At 39.0% G+C, this 21272-nt stretch overlaps 2 protein-coding genes across 6 annotated transcripts in view; both read left to right on the top strand.

Moving 5' to 3' along the window:
• The first annotated feature begins 140 nt into the window (after positions 1–140).
• On the top strand, positions 141–11058 carry vezf1a (vascular endothelial zinc finger 1a). Its single transcript, XM_077504509.1, has 5 exons — positions 141–222; positions 6215–6969; positions 9083–9152; positions 9267–9429; positions 10596–11058. Exons 1-5 carry the CDS (start codon positions 190–192, stop codon positions 10958–10960), a joined length of 1386 nt encoding a protein of 461 aa, XP_077360635.1. The 5' UTR covers positions 141–189; the 3' UTR covers positions 10961–11058.
• A 3573-nt stretch (positions 11059–14631) lies between these two features.
• Positions 14632–21272, top strand: part of ksr1a (kinase suppressor of ras 1a) — a 30593-nt gene continuing 23952 nt past the window's right edge. For 3 of the 5 annotated variants that reach the window (XM_077504849.1, XM_077504851.1, XM_077504850.1), the window contains exon 1: positions 18822–19376. In XM_077504849.1, coding sequence (XP_077360975.1) covers positions 19155–19376 — 222 coding nt within the window. In that variant the 5' untranslated portion in view covers positions 18822–19154. Of the gene's footprint in view, positions 14868–17398; positions 17504–18821; positions 19377–21272 lie in introns of those variants that run through there. The other 2 variants (XM_077504853.1, XM_077504852.1) reach the window with 2 other exon arrangements.

Consider the following 21272-nt stretch of genomic DNA (forward strand, 5'->3'; position numbering starts at 1 on the left):
TTGTGAAAATTATATTTGATTTTAAAAATTAAAAGAATACACAATTCTAAAACACTTAACACCTTCACCCCCATATTGTTGGTAAAATGGTACAACCCCGAAGGTTACCGGAAGTTGTTTCAGCTGCCATGTTTGGTTGCTTTGTTGTAGGCTTCTACTAGGTTTCCAACAGAATTATTAAGTGTGGAAATGGAGGCAAGCTGGAGTACGTTTCTTTTCCAAGTAAGTTCACTGTTTCGGGGGGGATAAATGTATTGCCCGCTTTGAGAAAAGATGGGTCTGTAACCACTGAGTGTTTTGGCGGCAAAAGCAGTTTTTAAACGAATAGTGCGAAGAACAAGTAAGAGAGCAAAACAATGGTAAATGAATCCTGGCTTCCAGCTGTGAGGGTCGGGATTGACGCTTGAACAAAAACATCCTCAACGAGTGGATGAAAAACGCCATTTGTTTATCATCTGCCGTGTATTCGGAGAAGCCAAACGTTGCCGTAAAATGCCGCGTTTATTTCGTGAAGTTTCTTTTCCAAGTCGAGCCCAGCAAAACATGCGGGATCGTTTCAAGTGAGGCACTGCACCGTTACAATCGACCCGCACACACAGCAGCAGATTTAGTCCATTCGGAACGCGTTTTTCGGACGCAAAGTTAACATGAAATCTCTATTGGGATTTTGCTACAAACAGAAAAAAAATGTTTTGTTTTGTTTTTTTTCCCGAGCCACGAAAAATCTGAAAAAATCTCAGCAGCTGATAACGGCGGTTTGCGGCCAACTTTCCTCCCGCAGCGACTGTAGCGTTCACTAGCCAACTTAGCTAACGGTGTTTAGGAAACCTCCATCACGTTCACCAAAAACTCCATTAAGTAATTCCTCGCCATGGAGTCGACGCGACTCGCCGAGCACCGACGCAGGAACTTATTGGCGGCTCTGTCCGTTTATTTGTCAGTTTATTCTGCTGAGCGTCGCGGAAAGGAATTCAAACTATGCACACTACATCGGCTAACACGAACAGGCTAATTTTGGTTTATTTCTAGTTTTTAGGGTGACTCCGAGTGCAGGACAACCCCGGAATGTAAAGTTAGGCGTAACTGTGATTTTTATGAGGGTAATAGAGTTAAATGACGTGAGCATAGCTAGCGAAAGGGAGTATTTATGATGTTTTGGTGTTTGTAATAGGCAGTGGTTATTTTGCCGTGAGCGGCAACTCTCGCATTGGCGTTATTTTGCCTGCAAGGCTCTGATTGGTCAGCCGCCGGAGCGAGGAATTCTTGGCCTCCGGTAAATCGGATGTTTTAGCCTGCCCGTGCGTCATCCTCTTCTGTCTCTTTTTCATGAAATTTTAAATTTGTTTTGTCACTGAAAATAGGCCGTTATCGGCAATACCAGCCTACAATGCTACATTTCATTTAATAGGTAATTGAGTCTAGATATTGTGAAATTACGGTTTGAATAATTTCTTGAAAAAATGAAATCGATTTTCTTTTAAGCCATTCTGGACTATTACAATTTTAATCGTAGTAATAAACCCAACAATCTAGATATGGACAGTATATCGAAAACAATATCTATCGCGGTATTGGCTCATGCAATATGCATATTGCAAGTCATGCAATAAGTTTCATATGGAATTTTATGCTTTTATCTGAATTTGACCAGTCAGCGGCTAACTAAAATGTGCACCACCATCCAATAGTGAGGTGAGAGGCAATTACACTTAAGATTTTTGCTGTATGAAAAAAAATAATTATTTCATTAGATAATAAAAATGTAATTTCTTTAGATACATGTTAAATATCGCAATATCGATATCGCTACATTCAGCAACCTTGTCGCATATCACATGATTTTCCAATATCGTGCAGCCCTACAACAAACATTTATTTAAAGGACCTGAACGTGCACGTTTGTGTTATTATTCATATATGCTTGGAATTGTCTAGAAGAAATCGCAGTAAAATAACATTTACGGCAGGCCAAGGATTCCATGTACTGCTGCTTGACCAGTCAGTTTTACTTTCAGTTTTATAAAGTTTGAAATGTTTTTTGTTGTTGTTGTTGTTGTTGTCTGAAGAATGTGAGGCTTGCCACAAGAAGCTGCACTTGTTATCATGCTAACTATTAATGTACTCTATCCTCTCAAAAGTTTTTGTTGTTTTTTTGTTCTTTCCCCTTATGTGCCTCCAAAGTACTTTACTGTTTAGGCAATGACGACAGATGGACAGTGCAGTTTGTTTTAAAATATCTGGCATCGTGCCAGACGTGTACCTCACACTGTTACTTTGTCTTTTCGTCTTTTGTAAATGTTAAGGCTCTGGGTGTAAGAGGAGCAACACTTCAGCCAGTCAGACTCAGAGTAATGCTTTAGAACATAAGTTCTATTTTATAGGCAATCCCCTTTGCACGTCTAATCATTTTAAATATTTGCAAATGGACGTCTAACGTTTTTATTTTGAATCCCATGTGAAACGTTGTATGGCAGGAGTAGCAGTAATATTTTCACAAATCCCTTCTCGAAGCACATGAACCGTTTGTCCCTCCCCCAGGCAATCGGTTTTCCTGCAAACTGAAACCTTTCATTAAAAACAAAACAAAACGTGAATACCAGTGTCTTGACTGTCTTCCCTAAATACGTAAATTTTGCAAAGTCAACATTGAAAGGAAGACACTGTTACAGAAAGTACATGTTGTCTAAAATGTTATTTTAACTAGTCTGTTAGTGCCCCAAAATGACTCAAAAACTATAAATGCAGTACAGTCACGACATGTATTGAAAAGTTGGTACATTGACCTAATTTGAAATTATCCTTCTTAATAAATTGTTCATAATCGTATTTACAGTCTGAAAATTACAAGACTCCAATACCTTCAAAAGTTTCTAGTTCCTGGGGTGAAAGGATCTTAAGTCTGTTGGTCCAGTTTAACGGAAAGGAAAGCATACAGGGTCTTTTGTCAACCATTCTTGTTTTTTTTTTTTTTTTTTTTTTTTTTTTTTTTTTTTTTTTTTTGTGTGTGTGTGTGTGTGTGTGTGTGTGTGTGTGTGTAACACACAGGAATTAGACTGTTTATACAGAATATTAATGACTACTTGCAAGGACACCTGTAGTAAAACTTGGAGTTTAGTGTCATTCTAGAATAGAGGATTCAAAAGGCTCAGTGCAAGGAGACAGTGCAAAAGCTGTTTACATCTGGTTAGAAATACATGAGTGAATAATTCAGATTCCTGTCTGCTTCATTTTCAGGTCTGGTGTTTTTCGAAAAGATGTTTTGAGTCAAGGTCATAGAAGAACATTTTCTTTGGTCAGGACAGCTGAGTAATTATTTTGATTACGGCATGAGCTTATTATTTTTATCCAAGTTGATTCCCTTAGTACACACACAAAATCAACATATTTACACAGTATTTAAAAGCGAGTTAGTTTGAGGATGTCAAAATAAGGTTTGGAAAGGGTAAAGACCTTTATTAATGCTGCCCTTTAGGTGCACACCAGAACTCCAAATATGTTTGTTGCCTGTATGTGTGAGCTTATATAGTGTAATCAAAAGCCTGAATGTCAAACTGTTTGCTGGTGGCGTGGCAGCTCTGATCCAATTCTAAGTCACCCATGTTTTTCAGTATTTTTCTAATGTTTTATGCCTGGAGGGAATTGGATTCATATTGTTACAGGGCCTCAATTATGATGATGTAATGCTTTTTTTTCCCCCAGTATATCATATCATCACATGCGTGTGGATCATTTCATTCATCCAGTTCATTTCTTTCTCAGGGCATTGAATCAATCACAACTGGACTGCTGTTTGTCATAGAAGGCATTTCGCCTCTCGCCTAAGAAAGCTTCATCGGTTGATGTAACAAGGTTAAGACAGACCAGCCTGAGTTTGTGTGGAAACTGGAAACCAAACTATTTATGCTCCAAGTTGGAGTTACGCCCCACCACCAAATGGTATCATCCTTTTAGGAAGCAAACACCATCGTTAAGATGCCTTGCGGACACGCCTGTGTCGGTCAGTAAGTCGTTGGGTGGAAACTACCTCATTAATATTCCATTCAGTTGTAAAAAGGTAGGGAACTACCTCCTATAGTCATTGGGGACTGATTTTGTTGTGTGTCGCAGGTGACACTACTTTCTTGGGAATATTGAAAGTACGACGTACAATATGTGGGCGATAGGCAGTGTTGTAAGCCGCCTCCTCTGTTGCGAGATGGTCTTTACAGTTTCCACTTTAATGTAAATGACCTCTTACTCCCCTTTCTGTCTTGTATATTATCCTTTCCATGATGACAAACGACAACTGTTTCCTCAGGCACATTTGATTTTTCTTATAGAAGTACACTTTAAAACTTAAGTCAAGTGGATTTAAGTTTGGTTTAGGAGAACTTTAACAATCATAAACTACTGAAGACCAAACTGACGGAGTTTTTGTCAGCAAAACTGAATCACTTATTACATGAAATAGTGTTTTCTGCAGCTTGATTCGGGCCTCCCTCCAGCCCTTTTCTACCAGTTTTTGCATGATCTTTGTTTTGGTCCAAAATAGGATTATGCCAAGCAGCTGTATAGAGACACACAAAAGATGGCGCATAATCGGTCTCGGACTGCGAGCGCCGTTCAAGTCTACAGTGGCCCGTGGAGCCGTCGGGGCACTCCCTCCATTTTGATGTTATTTATGAGCGAGCAGCTTCAGTTGTCAGAGCACATTTGTGTCAAAATGGGCAGAGCTGCATGAAGGCACAGCAGCTTTTATAGGCTCTGCACCTCTGCTTTAGGTCCAGTCTGCGTGCTATGTCTGCGCTTCACTGGTATCACCCCGCCACCCAAACAAAACCCTCACGCCTGCTGTGCCAGTGGATGGGATAGCATTGCATTCTGATGACTAATCCTGGAAGGTGGCAAGTGTGAGCAGGTGTTTAGAGAAATGGGTGGGCTCGGTGGCAAGCGTCATGAGGTCCCAAGTTCCCGTACACATCGGCAAACTGACTGCGAGCTTCACCGAGTGGTGTGTGGATAAACAATGTCCCCGGCTCATGAATAGATGAGCCAAATCAATGAAGATGAGCATACAAAGCACCCCTGCTGTGGCCCTAGTGCATCACTGCTCAGATTTGTGTCTTTCACAATAGACTAGATGACATAAGGAGGACATTGTGTGGTTCATTTTTCTTTCTGAGCCCCAAGCCCTTCACTCTTGCAACTTCTTTCTTGGCTGGCCTTCTTCGATGGATGATTGAACCTCAAAGGGAAAGGTCAAGCATTTCACCTTGGCATTTCTTGCTGCTGGTTCACAAGGTCCCAGGACAATTTATTTTACAGGATTGAGTGTCGCTCACGGGAAGGAGACCTCAATTATGTGCAATTTATTTGTATTTAATTCATTGAGTCTTTTGTGTACCACCAGTGGGACCTCATGTATGACTAGTGGTTTAAATGCTCGCCATTTTTCTACTAATCAAGCTGGACTAAAGTTTGCCGATTAGAATAATAAACTCCTCCCCCAGCCAACTATCAATTTTGTTTGTTGGTGTTGAAACTTGTGAATTTATTATTCCAGCATAAAGTTAACCATAAATTTGTATTCAATAAAATTGTAGCTTGGAATGCTAATGTTGTCAATGAGAGTAAACCCAGGGTTGACCAATTCTACCAACTAGTCTAATGAAGTTTATCAAGACGTTTACTTTAATATCGAGTGTGATGGAATTGTGGGCAAGGCCACAAACCAGCATGTTGCTGTACCACTTTTCATATTGCTTTGTAACCTAGATTTGCTTTTTACGACCTTTTACTGACCTGCAAATTTGTTACTGTTCGATTGCAAAAATAATGGTCTGCTCTTTAGAGGCTTTTTGGCAGCGCCTACACTCTGTTATGCCTCTGGTGTGGAATGCTTGTTTCACAGTCATTGGATGAATCAACAGGGTCATAATTGGGTCTTTTTGTAATCCAGTATTTGAATTCTTTTGTATTGATGTCGTATGGCGTCAGCTTCATTAATGACAAATCCTCTCCCAAAAGCGAAAATATGAAGCCCATTTGGCTCTCACGCTTGTCATACCGGGCACAAGTGTTGGCCTGAGACAAAACAATGCTGTCACGTTGACGTTCTATGGTTTTGGAAAGTAGCACATTTGGATGCTGCCACTGACTTCTTGTCATTGACTGCTTTGCATTTCATCTCATTGCTTCCTCCCGATGACTTTATTTTATTTTTTTATTCCACCAGCAGGCCAATGAAGCCCTCCACCACCAGCACCAGGTGGCCCAAAACAGCCTGCTGCCCCTTCTCAATGCAGCAAGTGAACCAATCGACCAAAAGCCTGTGCTGCCCATCCAAATTGACCAGAAGAACCCGTCCATTGCTTTGGATCTCCTTAAAGACAATGTGGCCAGCGGTGGAGGTGGACGGCCACCAGTGCCTGTGATCAAGAAGGAGCACAAAGGTAAAACGCCATTCGTTTGTGGCTACTGCAACAAAGCTTTCCGCGACAGCTACCATCTGCGACGCCATGAGTCCAGCCACACGGGGATCAAAATGGTGTCGCGGCCAAAGAAGATCGCCCAGACAGCTCCAACCATGGTGCCAATGATCTCAACGATGCAGCGAGAGAACAACGGAAATGTTTCTTACATCTCCACGGCGGCAGGCATCCTTTCCACAGCGACCACTTCGGTCTCTTCAGGCGCGAGCATAATGTCTTCTGCAATGGGCAACATATCGCACCACCAGCAGACTGTCCCGAAGAAACCTGCCAAACCTGTCAAGAAAAACCACGGGTGTGAGATGTGCGGTAAGGCCTTCCGTGATGTTTACCATCTGAATCGCCACAAGCTCTCCCATTCGGACGAAAAGCCCTTCGAATGCCCCATTTGCCACCAACGGTTTAAAAGGAAGGACCGAATGACTTACCATGCTCGTTCTCATGATGGCGGAGTCCATAAGCCCTACGTGTGTTCCGTCTGTGGGAAAGGTTTTTCCAGGTAAGGCTGAACACACTTTTGTTGGCAGTCTCGTGATCACAGCTGATTTGGAGTTGACTTGTTTTGTACATTAATGCAAACTTTTCTTAGCAGTGTTGTCCTAAGAGCTTGTTTTTTTTTTTTTTCAACCTATCAGAACAAAATGAGAAAACTATACAACTACTAATGTGGATGTGCTTGCAGGAAATCCAAACTTTTATATGTGACCCTCCAGCATGAAACCAATCAGAAAGTCCTTACAGACCTATTTTGAGCTTGAGCCCAACAAGCACGATGTGAAAATTTTCAGATTTGTAATTCAAACACCAGAAAAAACTACGTTTTCATCACATCCTAGATAGAAGTGATGTGAATTCCTCACCTTAATGTCTATTAATTGATCTAACAAACATTACCCAATTTAACTTATACGTCAATGGAAAGCATTTTTAATATCCTTTCAGAAAATACACATATCTTAATGTCTTAAATATACCACAAGTGATCTGTTTTGTGTTGGAGGGTCACATAAGTAAGAGCGAGGAACAGGTAAATTACGCATTGACTAAAACACTCTAACCTCTGATTACATTATCGGTGAATGTATTTCTGTTCATCCAAATACATTGTTTTTTTAATATGTCAGAAAGTTAGAGTCCCCTTCTTGGTTTGCAACAACTTTGAACAAGAAGGTTGGATGGTCACCCTATTACAGAACTATGTAAAAAACTAATGGCAACCTGCTGTTGATGTGTTTGGCATTTTAATGTCATACGTTTTCTAACGAGCTGAGAATATTAATAACACCATGGCAGTGCACCATAAGCCTGTCCTACACATTGACACTTGTGAGAGCCACTTTCAGGCACGCTTCCAGTACAGTGACGTGGGTAAGGCATTCGTCTACATGCTGGAAAGCGTAAATGGGCGCTGAAGAAAAGGGCACTGAGTCACTGCCACTTAGCGCGATCTGTTGGCATCCACTGGACTCAACTTTGTCTGCTCTTTTTGGATTGCAACCAAATAAGTTCCGGTTCATAGGATTGAGACACTTCAACATGACTTCTCATTTGTATGGAGAGGAAATTTAAAGAAAAATCCAGTAGAATGAAACTTTCCGGTTGGCAAACTGCCTCCAACACAGCCGCCCTTACTCACCCTGCTAGCATGATTCAACTCTCAGCGTCACCAGAACTATCCAGCTGTCCGTGGTGGCTCCATGCCAAACCGAGATTATGAATGCAAGATACTCACCGTTAAAGGTCAACATGCAAAGGGAACATCGCTTTAATTAAGCAATAGACAATAATTGTTGTCATCAATGTAAGGTTTTGTTTAGTTTTATTTTATTTTTTAGATAAGACTGCAATTTGAAAAAAGGTATTTTGATTCAGATAAACACCTTTGGATTTAATTACTGTGTGTAAAAACATATAATTCAGATGTCAGTACTGTTTATTTGGAATAAAACACGATTTTAGTCTTAAAGGTCATTCAACAAACATGCTTTTGTTTTTGTCAGACATGCAACATTTCAACTCTCTTCAAGTTGAACTTTGTGGCCGACATTTTCTCTTAGTCCTGAGGGACATGCTACGTAAAATTAGCAGCGGACTTTTGCAACGACCTCCTGCACTTTACTGCAAAAATCCGGGCGGCTTGTGTCAACGTCAACCGCCACTTTACTGAGAGTAAACAAGTGTCCAATATAATGGTGTACCATCTCAGTGTGGTGCTTCCTGAAACTAGGCCAAACTAAATCACGCATGATTGATCGTGGAGAATCAACTGCCACTGATGCAACTTTTAAGGGTTCACACAAGCCCCTCATTATCAAAGCAAGCACACAACATCCGGATGTGAGCATTGGTGCAAATAAAAGTAGTAGGAAACATGTTGCTTAATTCAGTTTTGCTTGTAATAGTTGTGTGGTAATAGTAATGAAATGACAAGTGACATTAGTGTCTCTTTCTGAGAAATCATTCCATGTTGTCAATCATTTGGAAGTGGTTGCGTAAACAAGCTGAGGACATTAGTACTTGGAAGTTGGGTTTGTTTATGAATCAGAGTGCCTGCCTCATAACGTTTTGTTTTTTGTTTTTTTGTTGTTGTTGTTTTAATCTTTGGTTTGCAGGCCCGACCACTTGAGTTGTCACGTGAAGCATGTTCATTCTTCTGAACGACCGTTCAAATGTCAAGTGACGGTACGTTTACACTCTGTTTACATCTGACGATTGAAATTTACTATTAAGATTATATTTACTATTGTCATGTCACTTTCCCCTGACCTTTAACCTGGTGTCCTCTGGGGCTTGCAGGCGTGTACCTCTGCTTTTGCCACCAAAGACCGACTGCGTTCTCACATGATCAGACACGAGGGAAAGGTGACCTGCAGCATCTGTGGGAAGATGTTGAGTGCCGCTTACATCACCAGCCACCTGAAGACTCATGGGCAAACCAACTTCAACTCCTGTATTAAAGGTATTTTGCACCTGGCAGAAGAGAATGGCAATAGCACTAATGAATGAGGTGGCATTTTGTGCCATAATACAACTTTGTCACTTCCGATACGAAACCGATATTGCAGTCTAGAGAGTATTGTCCAATACCGATATCAGTATCCATATTTATGTTTTTTTTTTTTTTTTTAGAATAAAATGTTAAAATAGACTTCATCAAGTGATACTTTTCAAACCACTAGTTAGAAAGAGTTAGTATGAGAAATGTGACCTATTTATTCCAACCATCTGGAATAATGGTTTCCAAAAGACTTCCATTCTTATGACGTCAATGTAACCTGAATTTGTACACATCAGAACACAGTCAATGATTAACCTACGTTAAAGTGACAGTGTGTAATAAGTGACCACTAGATGTTGCTATATTATAGAATGCTGCAGAAGCTCAGAGAGACCACACTTCACAAGCCTACCACGCATTCTTATTTTGTATGAGCGAACAATTATCTCCGCGAGTGACAGCGACTTGGTAGCTGGTGTGAAGCCCGGCGAGCGACGCCGAAAGACAGAGTTAGCCGGAGCAGCTAACAAGAGCGGCTAGCGGGAGAAGCTAGTTAAAAATAAAAAAAGAAGCTAGTCAAAGCTTGCGAGAGCAAAGTAGAAGAACAAGTGGCGGCAGCCTGAATCACAGGACTCAACGATGACCACCCCCACGCCACAGCTGTGGAAGGTAAGCGGCGGTCGACCCATTGGCTCCGACACCCGATGGTGAGGCTCCGGCCATATAATATAATTAGTGATAACTAGAATTACATTTATGTATATAAAAAAAAAGAAAGTATGCTGATGTTATAGAAAATATTTTTTTTGCACGTTAGTGAAGTTAATAGTGGGTTTTTAAATGAATGAATTATTAGTTCCCCACTAGATGGCGCTAAAGCTTGCACACTGTCACTTTAACTCTTTGGTTGGTAAAGTAATACAGTAAATGTTTGGAGAAAAAACAATTTCACCAAATGAAAAACAATGAGAACAATTGCACAATTTTTTTTATGTGAAGTTAGAAATGCATGTTTATCAAATTTTGGCCAATTTGAGAATTTTTATAAGCGGTTTTGAGAATGGATGGATGGCGAACCATCGGTGAACCAAGCAAACATCTGACGAATGTTCCTTGCTCCTCTCCAGACGAGGTCTGCAACTCTGCCTCTGCTACCCCCGTGACCGTTTCCGCTCCCATCACCACGGCGATGAATCGGGGCAACTCCAACAATAACAACAACGCCGTCACCATAGCGGCGCAAATGAACATTAGCACCAACACGGTCAACATCACGTCGCCGGTCAGCCTTCAGCACCCGCTCACCATCACCGGGCCCGTCAACATCGCCTCCGTCAACATCCCCGCCACCGCGTCCATGAATATTGCCCACCCGGTCGCAATAACCACCCCCATGTCAATGAATATCGCCGGCCCACTTAACATTGCCATGAGGCCGGTTGATAGCATGCCTTTCTTGTCCCAAGTCTTGCCGTCTTCCCCACCTTGGTAAAAAAATAAATAATTATAGGAAAGGAAAAAGAGCATTTAACTGGCCAGAAAGAAAGGGAAAATAAAGTCAAACAAGGCACAGCTCTTTTTTTTTTTTTTTTTTTTTTTTTTTTTTTTTTTTTTTTTTTTTTAACCCTCCAAATATTTTTTTCTCACACCTCCAAATGGGTGCTGTAATTACAAGAGCTGTGCCGCCAGGGGGTGCTCGCCAAGTCTCAGCTGCATCATGACTAATGCTACAAGAGTGATAGGAGGTACACAACACTTGAGTAGAATCCAAGTAGGACCATCCTTGAAATAAGGACAAGTTTAGGACTTAGCGTAGTTAGAGTGATGAAACTGTGATCTGTACCATGACAGATGAGGTGCGATTCCTCCATACGTGACGGTCTGTCTTGGAAGATGAACCAGAAGTTGTTGTTTTTGGAGGGTTACCTTTGGAGAGGAGAGATGGACTGACTGCTCTCCCACAGCCTTTGGCTGTTGCTTTGTACGTCAACTGTAGCCGTTATCCATATTTAATGTAGGGAATGAGCGTAGTAAAAAGGGATAGCAGCTTCCATGTGCACGGAAGAATATTTTTTTTCACCGTGCTCCAGCTTTTCCATTTTCTTTTCAGATAGTAGTTACTATACTCTTGAGGTACAAATGTAAATTTGACATAGTCCGCATTTTACTTTTTACCTGTTTTTTCAAGAGGATACCTCAGTGTCCGCTTGATGATGAAATGTATTTTTATATTTGTATGGAATCATGAAGACTTTTTTTTTTTTTTAAATGTTCTAACATATGTTTTAACCTTTCAGCCCCAAATGTAGTTGGAGTGGATTGAGTCTTGCACTGAGCGTACGTCCTACACACTTAAAGAGCAGCAGTATTAGCATTAAAGGTCAATCTAACGTGCCAGTCTACGCTAGCCTCATAGTGGTTAAACTGGAAAGGCACAGGTGCTTCTTGAAGCATTTCAGGCTAGTTCTGTCATTTAAAAAAATATATTTGTTGTGATGTCTGATTATAATCCTCGCCCCATGCACCATTTATCTCCTATTGCTCCAAAAAGACTCACTCAGGAAACACACCTTTGATAAAAAATTCATATTCTGGACTTCTGTGTGTTGTTTTGTTGTAACTTTTTTTCTCCCAGTCATTTGGTACCTAAGAAGATTTTTCTCAGAACAAAAATCTCATTGGTGGAACAGTCGGCAGTATTACGTCCGTAAGGATCCTTCCATAGCCTCGCAGGACAAATCTGTCTGTTTTTACTTGAGGTGTGGCCGTTAATGGCTCTCACAGGAATGTAGTTGTTTTGTTTGTTTTAGTTTTAGTTTTTTTGATCAGTTAGATTTTTCTTTTAGCTATTTTTTGCACTGGGATATCATACCGGTGGAGCTCAATAGTTTATGTATTAATTCATCGTGTATGTTTGATTCTGCTTGCAATTTTGCAAGGTAAATATTACAATACCTAGCATTTTACAAAAAAAATAATAAATAATAATTTTCAAGTTAGCTTTTTCCTGTGTGAATCAGAATTTCAACTTGATGATTTGAATGTTGATTTTATTTTTTTAAATTTGTAGTTTGTTTTTAAACTCCGTTTGCCCTAATAGTTGAGTGATTGGCAAATGTTGCATGAAGGAGCGTTTCAAGTTTTTTGTTTTCTACAGACCTCCCTATTTCCATCAGGGACAATAATAGTATTATTTTCAATGAATTCAAGGACTTGCTGTACAATGGCATATCTACTGTACATTTTATTTTGTTTTAACAAACATCTGTCTCAGACTGTGAGCTATTCCGATCTGGGGCTGACAAGTTCTTTCTTTTCTTTTTTTTTGTAATGTAATGAAAATATTGGGATGGGATTGACATTGCATGACCCTGAACACTAAATATTTTGATATTTTTTAATGAATGCATTGTTGTCTGACAGTGTCGCAAATTCTGAAGACTTTCAGTTGATGCTGAAAAATGCAATATGCATGATTGTCATTGTTCAGTTGTTTCCGAAACAAAATAATAGTTATTTTCCTAAAGTACGTATTGCATAGATACACTATAATGACTGTTTGCCAAATTTGATACAGTGATAATGTGATAAAAATGTTTTTTTGTTGTTGTTGAATTGAACATCTCTTTATCTTTTAAAATGAATTGGAATTTCCATGAGCCTCGTGAAAGCATTTGAATGTATATCTTTGTACAAAAGTTTTAGGTCGGCGGATATGTAGTAAAGATAGATGTGAAAGAGAAATAACCCTTTTCTAAATAAAACTTTTTGTATTAGAATATTAACAATGGTAATTTTGTATATACAACAAAGTAGGCTTTACAATTAGAGCAAACATTCCTGCATTTTTTTTTTAAATGTTATGTTTGTCAAATTATTACATGAGCAATGTTATGTGCCTTTTATTTGGGTTGTCTAAATAAAAGAAAACCATTACGTATTTTGTATTTATCAAATGTTTGCCATTCAATCATTGCAATGTTTTTTTTTTGCATTTTATTTTTTTTTTATTTAAGGGGGTGTATTTATTTATTGTCCATTAGATGCTAATCACAGTTCACATCAGGGCTTGATCCACAACCCCCATGAATAAGCAATACATTAAGCACTTTCATATTAAAATTCTATATTTTTTAAGTTAAATAATTGGTTAATTGATTTATTGTTAAAAAATAAAATAAAATTGTAAACATTTCACAAGTTTTATAAAATTGTTCAACCACATTTTTTCTGAACTGTTTTTAGTCACATTTTTATATATATAAAAAAATACAAGGACAAAAAATAGACATACTCAAAAAATATTTTGAGTACAATTTAAAAATGAGAATAACTTATTAAATAAGTTTTTTTGTTTTGTTTTGTTTTTTAACTTTTTTTTTTTTTTTTTTCACCTTATACAGCTTCTTTTTGGCCCATTGATCCTGATTCTCAACAATCAAATCTGGCCTGCAAGCACAGATGGGTCGAAAAGGTTGGCCACATCATTCCCACCATAACTACCAAGTCATAAGCAGAGAAACCCAGAGAGGGGCTGTATTATGTACAGTACTGGTAAATTAATCCCGCTTTTGCATCACAGTGGGGCATCTTAGCCTCATATTTTCAGAAAAAGGCAGATAACCAAAGGTTAACTGATTCTTTTCGCACTTAAATGAATGGATGGGCACATTGGGCAGACCCTCCAAAGAGCCTTTGCACACAGTTACAAAGTCATTTGTCAAAAATATTTGTGTTTATGACCCCCTAAAACGAACTCCAGTGTTTACTAGACCTCACTCAAGTGCTCATGGCTTGAATGTAGCCTCTGATTGAATTTATGATCCTCGGTTGTCCAGCAGATGGCGCCCTGTTATCATATTCAAATTTACGTTGTGTTGAATCAGTTGATGCCTGCGACGTTATGTTATATATGTTATGTTAAGAAGTGCTAAAATAAACAAAACATGTACGTATACAAGTTAAATTAGGTAGGAGGGAGGGGGTTAGAGAGAGAGAATTATTTTTTTTTTTAAATATATATATATATATCAAATGATAAATTTATATGCTGGGCCTATGACTCCAATTTGAAAGTTTGCTCTTTGGAAATCCTCTCCAGTAAAGAAAATGGCGGCCGACAGTCTCCAATCTCATTAGTTCTGATGCTAAGTGTAGCCACCTGGTTGCCCTTTAAACGGCTTAAGAAGAGAACTATTGGACAGGACCATGCAGAATGATGCGATTCCTCAGCTAAAGTCACTCACTAGCTGCCTATGTGAGCCGTTATTATGCTCCCTACACCTGTACAAAGTGTTGACACTTTTGGCCAATGAATAATCAAGTGTGATTTCAGAGCAGCATGTTTTTGGATGGGAAACCACAGCAAAGGAGAGGAAGAAAAAGCAGAGCAAGAAATGGTGAGCAAACTTAACATTTTTAATTCACTCATGCTGCAAATTAAGTACTTCAAGTTTAATTGCCAAGATAAAGCTTGCCGAACTTTAGAATGTGTCAAATTTGAATGAATTTTTACATGCTGATGTCAGTTGTGACAAAAGACAGACAGTGTGTGAAAGATAAGGCAAATACTGTCCTCTCCTTCCTGTGTGAAGCAACTTGAGTGTTTTGCAACATTCATGGCTAAATATTTCTACTCACTGGTCTTCCTCATCTCTGTGCCTCACTCACGTCAAAATTCACTAGATGTATCACCTTTAAAAATATAATAATACTCTATTTATTTATTACAGTTTTTCTAATGTACTGAAATAAGCAAAAATATTACAAACACTCATTTTGTAGTATAATGCAGTGGAATATACCACTACAATTTTTAAGTATGTTGTCTCGCTGAGGATTATCATGTTTGTCAGCTAAATAATGTTAAAGTGTACCTAATGTGGCTGGTGAGTATCATATTGCAAATCACGCGATTAGATGGCTGTCGCACTTTAAAATAACATAACTAAACTGTATTGCCGCTCTTCATGTGCACTACTTCTGCTCATAATTTTTCATTTGGAGCTAAAGCTGAAAGTGGGCACACACTGTGCTGCTGGCTGGACACCATCAAGTCTGTGCTGTTAGTACAATACGACCTAATTCAAACAAAAAGTTGCATACTAATAAAATCACATAAAAAAAAAAGCCTAATGTTTATTCAGGATATAACTGATTTAAATAGTATCCAGTCCACTCAATACATCCCTATGTACAGTACTGTTATGTCAAATTCTGAACGCATGGGCTCATAAATAATACATGGCGGCCATGTTGGAAGGGGCGAAGTCACATTCAAAACAAGGGTGACATACCTACTTTTTTTTTTTTTTTTTTTTTTTTTTTTTTTTTTTTAACCTGTTGTTTGTCATTTTGGACGTACACTGGTACACTACACATTTGTTTTTTTGTCAAGCTCTTATCTATAGCATTTAATAAGAACAGAGGTTAAAAAAAAAGAAAAAAAAAGTGCGTTAACATTGTGGCAAGCAGCTGCACACCATTATCACCACGATCGTCTCGCTATGACAGCGAGGTAAGTTTGGATAAACTTTAAAATTTCTCAAACAGTGTCAACTCTAGTATTTTTATATTTATTTACAGTATGTTTTGTACTCCCCGGTGCATTTTTCGGCCATGAAAAAGTACTTCAATTTAAAAATAGACGCTCATAGATGACCCCTCCCCCTTATGAGTATGTTACATCGAGGTTACGCTGTACTCCCTGGCACCAATTACTACTTTCCTATTCACCAGGGTTTTGACCAGTGATAATTTCGTCATTGGGCACGAAATATTTTTCAGACGGAAATGAAATGGAAAGCATTCATTGAGACGGTAACACTACATTTGACTGACAATTTTGTCAATGACTAACATGAAAATAAAAACAACACAATGACAAAAATTAACAAAATCCAATCACAAGAAGGAATAACAAACAGGTGGGAGAAAAAAAACACTCAGAAACTGTTCACTGCACTTTATTTAATGTTTAAACATGTTTACATTTTTTTTTTTTTTTTTTAATTTAGGTGAAAACTAAGTTATATTATTGTCTGCTCAACATGTTTCATTGAAACAATTCATAAAGTCATTGTATTAAATGTGTTTATGGTTACAAATAGGTGTTAAAATGTTCTGTATAAAAGTTGAAATGTATGCTGACGGAAAACTAACATTGCTCTTTATTTTCGTCGACTAAAACTGGATTAAAATTAAAATACAATAGATAACTAACCTCTGACTAAAACTTGAATTAATTTTAGTCAAGACTGTAACCAAAACTACATTAAAATTTCTTGTCACATTTTGACTCCATTTTGTGGCATTGCGGGGATTAAAGAAAAAGTATAAACGTGAATAGGGAGTTGTTCAATAACGCCACTGAAAAGAAAAATTACACATTGCACTATGAGTGATGTAATGTTTCTCATTGTTTATCGTATTACATGTAAACCAACTGTTCCATTCATGACTCCCTGCTACGGAACAAAACTGAAGGCCCTTGCAAATAGAAAAGTATAGTGAGACTGCGAGAGAGGGAACAAAAGGCTCCTTGACAAGTGACTCACGTTCTATTGTATAATCAGCCGATATTAAAATAAAGTACATCACACCCTCATGGCATCAATGAGACGTGTGAGTGTCACTGATTGTTCTTTCCAAAATTGCACCCTCTCTTTCTCAACTTGACTCGCTTCACCTTGAGCTCGCAATAAAATGGGAATTTCTCACATTTGTAAACAATCGGTTGAGTAGGAGGAAGAAGTGATCATGTTGAGCACCACCTGTTGAGACGTGTGCAAAATCCTTCAAAAAAAAAAAAAAGGCTTTGTTCACACTGATATAAGAGTGCATTTCTAGCCACACTATACTGACTCCTCTGTGATGTCACGTGACGCTCCTGCACTCTAGTTGAATAATGACATTCACTCTTTTGGGACAGCTGTGGCAGTGTGGCTAAAAATAAAGCCTGTGACTGAAGGACCCTAGGCTCGATTCCCCCATTCTGCACAGGCCATCGCAGCTGAGGTGCCCTTGAGCCAGACATGTAAGTGGCTCCCCAAGGCACCAGAATGTTGTCGTCTATACTAGTTTGTTCTAATGCTGTATGCTGCTGGCTGTGTTGGCTACTGGGAAACGTTAACTGTAGAGGCTTTTTTTAAAATTATTATTATTTATGTACAAATGGGTACAGTACATGAAAAGAAATTGAGCTACTTTGAAATGTTGGAGCGATTATCGGTATTTGTGAGTTGGTCTGGCTCACAATTTTTCGAGTTCAAATATTTTTCATTATTGCACCAAGGCGCCTACTTTACACTAGAAAAATGTTTCACAAAAAAGTTTTTTTTTCAAGTAAATATTACTTTTTTTTTTCTTCTTCTTTCTTTTACAGTGCAGCCACATTGTTTAGGCCTTCATGATCTTGAAACACGAACTTTGTGATTTATTTTATTTTTTATTTTTTTAACGCATTGTTCACAAAAAAAAAAAAAAATGGAACGCTGATTTTGAGGGTCTTAACATGGGTGAAAACTTGTAAAACTTTGCGCTCACATCAGGGCTGACAAAATATTCAATATTTAAAAAAAAAAAAGGCTTTGTCACAACCCGTACAAATTTTTAACAAAGCAGTCTCAGTTGTATCTACAACACTTTGGAGGCATATGAAACAGCCCAACACCTACGAAAAATGTCTTGGAGCCATATGTTAAACCCAGCAGGAAGTCCGTCATAGATTTTATCCGATTGACTTGAATCTGTGGGTGTTTTTCTAAACATTTTATTTATAAATTTCTTCATTAAATGTTGTTGCTATGCGTTTTTTTTTTTTTTTTTTTTTTTAACCAAGAAAATTATATTGTCTAAACATGCGTGAAAACTCATATTTTGAATGCACATCAGACCTGGCAAAAAACAAAACAAATCCTTATGGAAAGATTTAGTGTGCCATTTTCAAAATATTCAAAATCTAATGTACCAGTACCCCAACGTGAAAGTACACCACTGTGGCTCGGGTTGTAACCGCCCTTTATAGCTGCCCACAACTCTAGTTTTGTTTTGTTTTTTTGACGAGTTACATAAAATTTGATCATTTCCCGGGGCATTCCTGGTAGGGAATCTGAGGCTTCTGTTGTTATTCTCTAAAAGCATTATTTGATCCAAATAATTGGCGTGTTGTATTTAGAATAGTTAGTTTTTAATAGTTACTTTTTCTTGCACAGCCAATTTACAATGTGTCCTCTTGTTGTTTCTCGCATCAACTGGGAACTTTAACATCTAAAATCTGTACAAAACAGTACTTTTATCACGTATCAAGGCGGACGAGGTACTGTAGACTACATGTCCCAGAGTGCACCGCGCGCCCCATGATGATCCTAACAGCTGACAGACGGTGAAAGCCACTAGCAGAGCTGTCTGTTAGGGTGGGGGGGAAGAAGAATCTTGTCGCTAAACAACGGACTAAAACGTCACGTCGAGGGACTTTTCAACAACCTCCTTCCATCGAGCATATTCATTGGATTTAAAGAAAAGAAGATAAATTCCCCTTCGACCAGCCCGCAGTTCGGAAAGCTGGGGACATTGGCTCGGTCAGGTGCTTCTTTTCACAATAGTTCGCTGGGGGTTGCTGCATATGTCGGATTTTATCCATTAACGCTTCGACTGCAGCCCTCCCAGCCGAGCCCAAATGCCGAGGAATGGATAGCGTGTCTACTATCGGCGGGAACATGGTCGAGAGTGGCGAGAAGCCGGAGAGGGACAGTGGCGGTGGCGCTGGGGGCGACGCAGCCATGGCCGCGCTCCACCAGTGCGAACTGATCCAGAACATGATAGATATCTCCATCTCCAGCTTACAGGGGCTCAGGACTAAATGCGCCGCGTCCAACGACCTCACGCAGCAGGAAATCCGCACACTGGAGGTAAATTGGATGTTAGTTGTGACAAAAGGCCGTCCCAGCCGATCGTGAGTCTTGCCAAACTGCGGAGTCATGAAGCCTCGATCGCATAGGCTTTTTTTTGGCTTGTTGGCACCCCCCAAAAATGATGTTGATTCATGTATTTATTTGTTTTTTGTTGCATCAGCACCTCAAAGATGCTTAAATGCTCCTGGGTGACCTCTCTCTTCGCTCCCATTTGCGGAGTTCATCATAGCACAATTCATCTGGGCTTAATATCGAATAATCTGCTTTTATTTATAGAACTGCATGCGACGCACATGCTGCACTTGTACTGTAGCCTAGACTCCCAGAGGCCCGCACGATTGACAAACTGACAAAAAAAGAAAAAAAATCCGAATTGCACAACATGTTCTTGTTTTTATATTCGATGCTCAGCCTAAGCTATCCTGCATCTGGATGCAGCGTTGTAATGACCTGACATTGTTTTCCGCAGGGCTTCTGCACCCTACCCTCTCTGCTGCTATGTGTCAGTTGAAGCTTTTAGTAATACAATTTTTGCTCATGTAACTTAATAAGCAGAATTATGTCATTCTAATTGGTCTGGTGCACTCCCTTTTGATGTCATTTATACTTCACATTGTTTAGCTGGCAAAAATCATGCAACTTCATAATAAATAGCCAGTTTTCCCTCATGTAATGACCAGATTAAGTACCAGGTGTCTATTTTGCGTATGGTGTTTACAAGGGTTTACTTTGAGTAAGAGGTGGGGTGCACTCCGGACTGCTTGCCAACCAGTTTAGGGCACATGCTAACTGTAAACCCTCAAATTCTCATTTATGGACAATATAGAGTCTATAATTAACCGAACATTCATCAATTTTGAATGTGGCAGGACACATGCAAAGTCCAAAAGGGAAAGCCAGACCTGAGTTTTGAACTGAGCACCTCAAAACTGTGAGGCAGACATGCTGTTTTTATAGTATACGTAACATTAGTGTGCAAAAGCTCATCTGCTTGGTCTAAATAATTAATTAATTAAGCAGCATCTTTGCATTTGTTGTCCCAATATTCATAAATTAGCAATGACGTGGCTCAGTGCAACTTTATTTTTTTCCAAGCTCAAGTGGACCTGTTTTGAAAACGTGGACAACATCTATAGTGCATGAGTGTGTGGCAGAGAAGATTGGGACAGTGCGTTAGACTCCAGGTTTCGAAGGGGAAAACTTGTCATTTAGTTTTGAAATATACCGTTTGTGACACCAGTTTTGAAACGCTCTTAAACGTTGCATAAAAACTAAGCCAGTGGTGGTGGACTTAGACATTTTCATTCGTAATATGTAGGACAACTGCATCTCCAGTAAATATATTATGCAAAAATAAGTCTTACATTCTCCATCAAATGAGAACTGTTGCCTTATTTTCTCAATTACTTCACTCAATTATATTGCCAACTTGGAAACAATTGATTAATTGTATTTCATCCACAGATGACGTATATTCTATATCTGTATAAAAAAATCCTGAATTCCTTGCAACTGTATTGCATATTTCTTCACAATGCCCATGTGACCTCCCTCGAGGGTCACTTCTGAGTCCTCCACGTGATGTGTTTATGCTCTGCTTTATTTGTTTGTTTATTATTTCCACATGACCCTGAGCAAGATGAGCAGTAAAGAAGTTGGATGAATGGTTACAATAACTACACGGTTAATTAATTTGTCATACAGGAATGAAACAAACGTGGATAATTTATCGCCGCAAAAGTAATATTTCTCAAATCTGTCATTATTTACACAATGGTACTTATATGTTTAAAGCTAATGTCAATACTGGTATGTGTTGTTGTGTCCATGATCATGCCCCCCTATAACAAGCCAATCCCCAGTTGCTGTTGATGTTCAGTTAGGGTTCGGGTT

This window comes from Festucalex cinctus, chromosome 18 (assembly GCF_051991245.1).
Source record: "Festucalex cinctus isolate MCC-2025b chromosome 18, RoL_Fcin_1.0, whole genome shotgun sequence".
Classification (NCBI taxonomy): Eukaryota; Metazoa; Chordata; class Actinopteri; order Syngnathiformes; family Syngnathidae; genus Festucalex; species Festucalex cinctus.